Source organism: Struthio camelus, chromosome 2 (genome assembly GCF_040807025.1).
Source record: "Struthio camelus isolate bStrCam1 chromosome 2, bStrCam1.hap1, whole genome shotgun sequence".
NCBI lineage: Eukaryota > Metazoa > Chordata > Aves > Struthioniformes > Struthionidae > Struthio > Struthio camelus.
The window spans coordinates 93,897,993-93,904,784 of record NC_090943.1 but is presented as its reverse complement, the minus strand read 5'-3'; the positions used below and the strand labels follow the sequence as shown (position 1 = coordinate 93,904,784).

Here is a 6,792-nt window from a genome sequence, read left to right as displayed (position 1 = left end):
TCATGGCAGTACAGCTCTATCCAAGCGATTTAACTCCTTGAAATTTGCCATTTTCAGCTGTAAAGGAAAATCTTGAAGGCAGGATTCCAGCAAGGATATTTAGTCAAACAGTACCAGATGGATGTGTGGGATTCACCTTATGCTTTAGTTATGAATGAAAGTAGTCAGCCTGGAATTTGCTAAGGACTATTTCTGCTTAAAGAATTATGGTCAGGACGCGGTTAATGTAGCCACGCTTGGGTCTGCTGTATTTTGACTAGGGGATCTGTGGAAATGAGAAGGAGAGGAAGCATCTAGGAAATCAGGTGGCACATTGACCAAAGCATGTTGCTCAGACGAATTCAGTGTGCGATCAGACATTTTGCTTCAGGATAAAATGATGCCACAGTTTCTGGGGGGGTTATGGAATTTGTAACAGAATCGTTAGTGCTTTCCATTCTCCAGGAACTTCGCAAACAGTACGGCCCATGCTGTCCACATGAGGAGCGATATCACTGTTTCCACCCTCCAGACAGGGAAGCAGAGAAAGTTTTCACTGACACCTCTCAGCTGGGCCACATCTCGGCTTTAATATATGTGGGGCGTATGTCTCCCCGCAAATTGTGAGGGCCTCAGTAACAAAGTCACTGAAGCCTGGTGCAGCAGTGTTTATCAGCCAATACGCCCATGAAGACAAATGCAAGGCAAAGAAAGGTCCTCATTCAAGAAAGTTTTAAGCACATATTTGTGCCTCCCTCTTCTTCAGGAAGACCTTCTTGATCACCTAAATCAAGACCACTGTGGCAGACATACTGTTGTGCATCATATATTTCATAACTTGCCTTTGGTCCAGAATGACCTGAAGAAGGTTATCGCAGTGTTCTCAGCGTTTCTGTATGATTTGGCCTCTTAGGTGATTCACATTGCTACATACAAATGCAACACGTCACCAGGTGATTAGAAAAATCAGGAGTCTAGCTAAGCTGACACCCTCCTGTTACCCCTTTTCCTTCAAGGGTGGAAAAAATCCAGAGGAGGTGCCATCCTACAGATCATACGCATCTCCTGGCAAGTCATCCTCTTCCACCAATCTGTGGGCAGCCCTCCTTTCGCAGGTGTATGAGAGCCTCCAGCCTAACCGAAACGTCTCTCCCGCATCCTGCATGGAAGACAACGCATCCAAAGCCTGCCCTTAGCGACCCTAAGGCGCTAGGGCCCTTCCCACTTCGGAAGTAGTTCAAGGGAGAACAAAAGACTTTTTTTTCCAAGTAGATGCAAGTACTTTGTTGAACCGTTAGTAAGGTAGTTCACTTTACCATTTAAAATTCATCCAGAGGACTCTTTCTAACAGCAAGAAAGATCCACGGCAAAAGTCTTTTTAAAACTACCCATATGTTTTAAGTACGAAGTTCAGAGCATTGTGGCTTTTGGGTTTTGTTTTGTTCTCAAAAAGGGTTGATGAAAACCATTTTCATAAACTGAGAGGAACAACTATAACACGCGTACAAAAACAAGATAGCAGTCTCATACGGGAAATATTTCTGCTTTCATTTTTATTTTATGAATACATATACAAGAGATGCATAATCTTCCATTATCCAGGCTTAAAAGTAACAGTTTGTTTTTCAAAATAGCTTAAAGATGAAAATAAAAATAAGGACAAAGGAGGTGCAACATATCCAAACCGTACAGTTGAAAACCTTGCTAAAATTATTGCTGAAATGCAAATACGGTGGAGGGTGCGTCTGTGTGTGTGTGCTGTCCTATGCTGTAAAAGCCTCACCCCAGGTATTTATGTCTATGAATAAAAAATGCTTTGGCATAACCAGAGATTCCTCCACTCACACTTTATTGACATTTCTGAAATACCAAGAGAATAAAATCTGAGAATTTTATCATAAATCATTTTCTCTCCTTGGCAGCGATGTCTTTAAATGCAGGGGGAAATAAAGAAGAGTCTGTTGACAGGAGACTTTTACTTCCATACTAAGATGGTTATATTAGCAGGATGCAGCAGGATGCAAACAGCTTCAAATAGAAGAGATGGAGATATATATTTATATATATGTATATAATGTAAGAATGCTTATTTTATACGACAAAGGAAGATTTGTCAAGATAACATAAAATGAACCACTCTAAGACTAGCTTCCAGCAAAACATTTTGCTTTATTGGATCTATTTTCTAGCTACAAGTCAAGCTGACATCTGTCAAGCTTTTTACTTTTCATATGGCAGTCTATAAGAAATGTTTCATGCAACTCCTACAATGCTAAATACAGGGTAAATAACTGGGGTTAAACAGGTGAGGAACAACAGACTATTACTAGGACTGATAACAGCATATTATGTACATATAGCCATATTATATTCTCATGTCTTCACAGTAATGTGCAAATGTGACAAATATGGCTTTTCTTAAAAGAAAGTAAGACATAATTATACAGAATAATGTTTTAAAACGTTTAGGTGGATTTCACTTTTTCGTGAAACCTGTTCAATCATCGTTGCATTACGGTTAATGAGTTACCTCAACATGGAGGTGCAGTTCAGGTGTATTTCCAGGAGGGGGCATAGATTCCTAAGGCACAATATTAATGTTAAACATTTTTAATTTAAGTCATGCTATTTTATTTTATTTTTTATTTTTTGGTTATATGAAATAATAGGTTGTTGCTAGTTATATAGTAAGCGGTTGATTGTAAAAAATACAATGTTAAAGGCTACACTACATGCCTATCTGTAGCTCCAGAAACATCAGCTAATCTGAAAACACACTATACAGCGCTGCATATTAAACCTTTGTGGTTTTTTGGTAATATCCTTTTTCATACATGTAGCAGAGAGTTATAAGGCTTCTGCGGAATAATAATATTATAATTGAACAAATATTTTACACTCTTCCATAATGGTATTTACAGTTACTTTAATTCATATTTTGCCATTTGGTAAATAACATGTATCTTGTATGCATCCTTCTTGCCTATCTAAAGTGCTTGCTTAACTGCATGAGGAAAGAAAACGCATACCTGCTTTAGGTGCAACAAACCCTCAAAAGAAGTAGCTGAAATATTTTTTGTGGATCTGAAATGCATTCTCAGAAATGGAAATTATTGCTAAATTCAGTGCCCTCACTAGGCAATCATCTATATTATTTGTCATATATAAATATATGCATATATACTAGTATGTATGTACATGCATACACATTCATCTATCATGTAATAGATAGATTTCAATTTTTTTGTCCATCAACCTTTTTTATTTTGTGCTATTCAACTCACTTGTGCTATGACTGAAGCCAGATTAAAATCAAAATCTTAACATGCTACTACTAACAATCCTATGATTCATTAGCACATAATAAAGACAATATGAAAAAGAAAGAGCTGAGATGATGACAAATCAAGAGGCTTTTGAAATGCACTGAGAATAAGGCAACAAGCTGTACATTACAGCAGAGGAAAAGCTGAAGAAATTCTGGAATTCATAAACACATCTTACTGGAGTAGGGATTTCTCTCCCCACTTTGCTACACAGTCTTATGGGTTTTTTTTTTTTCAAATATCACTCTCCAGAATGTAAGCTCTATCGCTTCTGCACCTACCAGCACTTTTAATGACAGCAAATTCAAAGCTTATTAAAAATGCCCTGATGCCACAACCTGGTAAAATAAGGCACTTCCAGGGCTGTATTCCAGCGGTGCCATGCCCAAAAGATCAGCACTGGGAAGAAGCAATCAGATTTTGCCGCGTTTCCTAGTTTTGTCCCATGAAATGCGCCAGCTTGGAGTTTTATCCCTCCTTTTTTTTTTTTTCTCTTGAGATGATTTTCTTTAAAGAAGGTATTTCATCAGCTGAAGTTGAAGAACCACTTCTTTGTGAGCAAGAGGTAAATCCTCAGTTCTTAACATTCAGTAAGGTGGAAGATCAGAGTGGTACCAGATAATGTCTTCAGTTTATTCGGTATCTCTGTGCTCTAGCTGACAGGTCAGCTAAGTCAAAAGTGTGGATTTCATACTAGGCCAGTATTGCAAGCTATGAATGGACATTGGTACTGGAAAGGTCGTTCCTTATAATTTCATTTACTGCAAAGAGAGAACACAAGAAAAAAAGACTTGATTAGAATCACACTGCTGCAGGCCTGTCTTTTCAGTAACCAGCCCCCCAAAACTTGCATCTGCTCCTTCACAGTTTCAGCATGATTCTGAACATCAAGCATAACATCACTAAAGAGCTAGTAAAGGCTGGCCACAGTGCAAAACAGCAGCATTAACCGAGGTTATTAACATGCTAAATACCGTGTAAAACCAAACAAGAACAGCAGCATCCTGGATCCTTCATTGCATCAAACATATTTAACATTTTAATCAGTTACCGATAAAAGATTTCATTTGCTCTAGAACTGGCCCTGAAACTTCAAGTCAAGAACCACAGGGAGTCTTTGAATAAACTACCCGTTCCAGAAAAAGAGCCATTTGGAAAGTATGTTAGCCATGGTACATGCTAATGGCACCGAGCTGCCAGGTGCTTAACAGGGTATTTGAAGCTGCAGTGCCTAGATAGAATAGGACTTCACGTGCTGATTTTTTCCACTGTGGGATGATTCAAAAAAACAAACAAACAAACAAAACTGCCGTGTGCTTGCCTGTTCCTGGTAGCTGGTAACGTGCACAAATGTATACGCCCTTCATGTTGACCAACATACATGGACGTGCAGCCTTTGCTCTTACCAATAAAGACAGAGGGAGGGGATGGACAAGTTAAAACCCTTGGCAAGAGTTGAAGAAAGGAATAAACAAGGTCCGTTATCTCAGCATCAGCCAGTCAGACTGCATCTCCACTGATAAAGTGTTGTTTTCTTTCTTCATGATTCTTCTTTCATTCTTTTCCCCCTCCCCTGCAGATCATCAAGCAATAGAGTTTCCCACACTCAAATTATGTCCATTTATCAGCTTGTGATTTTTGGCAGATGGACAGGAAATGACTGAACCTGGCAAAGGCCATCTACAGTGAACTACACAACATCCCTTTTATTTCCACCCCACCTCCCTGCCGTGACTGCCATCACCTGATTTACATGAAGATAGACAAAATGCCATCAGGAAGGCTATCACTGCTTCTGAATTTCCCTAGCAGTACTGGGAGTGGGAAACACATGCCCACGTCATGGAACTGCCATGGAAAAGCCTGAGTCTTCCTTTGCTCGTGGGCTGCTGTTCACAGCCATGCAGATAACTCCACGTGTTTACTGGAAAAGGCCAAGCTTGTCTAAAAACCAGCTTCCTGAAGCAGTTAGTTGTTGGGTTTTTTTTGTTTGTTTGTTTCTTTTCTGCAGACCTTTTGCCCGTTTTGTAATTGCAGCACATGAATCAGTCAGGATTTGTGTCATAGGTCCTGGCCACTGAAACCACTTATACCCATGGATATGCATGCCCTTACTTCAGCAAGGAAATATCATTTGTATTTGTAATTACCCATTTATGGCAGCAAACTAAGAGCAGTATGGAAATGAGATGTGAAGACAAAGCAGTTCTTTCTCTCGAGAGTGTTGGAGAAATTATCTTTAATATTACAAAACAGTGGAAACAAATGTAAACAGCAAGCCCTGCTCTGTGACAAAGAATACCCTGCATACATACTAACATGGCAATAAACGCTACCCCATTTACATGCTACAAGACTTTGGACAGTTTTCTGAACTGAATCTCTACCTTGAATGCAAACAATACACTTTTTTTTTTTTCTTCTGTGGGATGATTTTTCCATGATGCTTTTGTAAAGATAGTTTCTAAGATAAACGTCTCAAAGCAACACTGGGTATGCAGTGATATCTCTGTGTTGAGTGTGGCAATAAAAACAAATCCTCATATGGGTTAGGGTTACACTTTTGTTAACCTTCCCTGTAGGTTTCCGTTACACCAAATAAAGTAAAGATAGCATTCATTAGTCTTTGTACACGTATTATTTAGAAGCATTAAATAATGAGTCTTCACAGCACCTCCGTAAACAGGAATATAAATATCACCAGTATTTCACAGATGAGGACAGGGAGGTAGAAAAGCCGGGGAGCTCCCCATCTTAGTCAGGTTTAGCACTCTGCTATCTTGAATCTCAGGCTAACGCTATGGCACATCTGTAGTACTCTATTCTCGATTTGTTCAGTAAAACTTTCAAAAGTAATATTCCCTCCTCCCTCAGCCTAAACCTCTCCCTACTAAAGCACTTGGTGGAAGTATTTTTTTAAAAGGCCCCAAATCCATCCTCAGGAATGGCTTAGGCACTCAGAGACTGCCTTTTTCAGCCGCATTAGGTAATGAATCAGAAGAATCCTTCATCATTCAAGCGCTAACGGCAACCTTACTTACCCCTAGCGATGACCTGCCTTTTCATTTCAGCTGGGAGCCCACCTGCCTGGCCACAGCCCATGGGATCCCCGCGGTCCTTTGGGAACGCTCGCTCCCAGCCCTCCGCAAGGAGGCTCAACAGTAAAAACACCCAATCTATGTCCTACTGAAATTACTCGTAATCGTGTTATTGACCGCACCGGGATAAGGATTCGACCTTCAGCTATTTTGTTCATCTTTATCGTATGTTACTTTCTCAACACAGATGGACTTCTGCGATCTTGATGGATGCAGATAGGTCCAGTGTCCTCACATAACATTGAACAGATATTTAGCATCAGTCACTACTCAACGTCAGTGTATACGCAGGAGATAACCAGAACTCCCTTACAGCGCACCCACTGCCTCCAGATCTCGCAAACAAACGGGGCCAAAATAGCCAAGAGGATGTTCAGCATCTCAGCGGG

At 40.0% G+C, this 6,792-nt stretch overlaps 1 protein-coding gene across 5 annotated transcripts in view; it reads right to left on the bottom strand.

Annotated features, from left to right (window-relative positions):
* Window positions 1–1,515: 1,515 nt before the first annotated feature.
* Window positions 1,516–6,792, bottom strand: part of NFATC1 (nuclear factor of activated T cells 1) — a 120,679-nt gene continuing 115,402 nt past the window's right edge. For all 5 annotated transcript variants that reach the window (XM_068931600.1, XM_068931604.1, XM_068931601.1 and 2 more), the window contains one exon: window positions 1,516–4,066. In XM_068931600.1, coding sequence (XP_068787701.1) covers window positions 4,017–4,066 — 50 coding nt within the window. In that variant the 3' untranslated portion in view covers window positions 1,516–4,016. The remainder of the gene's footprint in view (window positions 4,067–6,792) is intronic.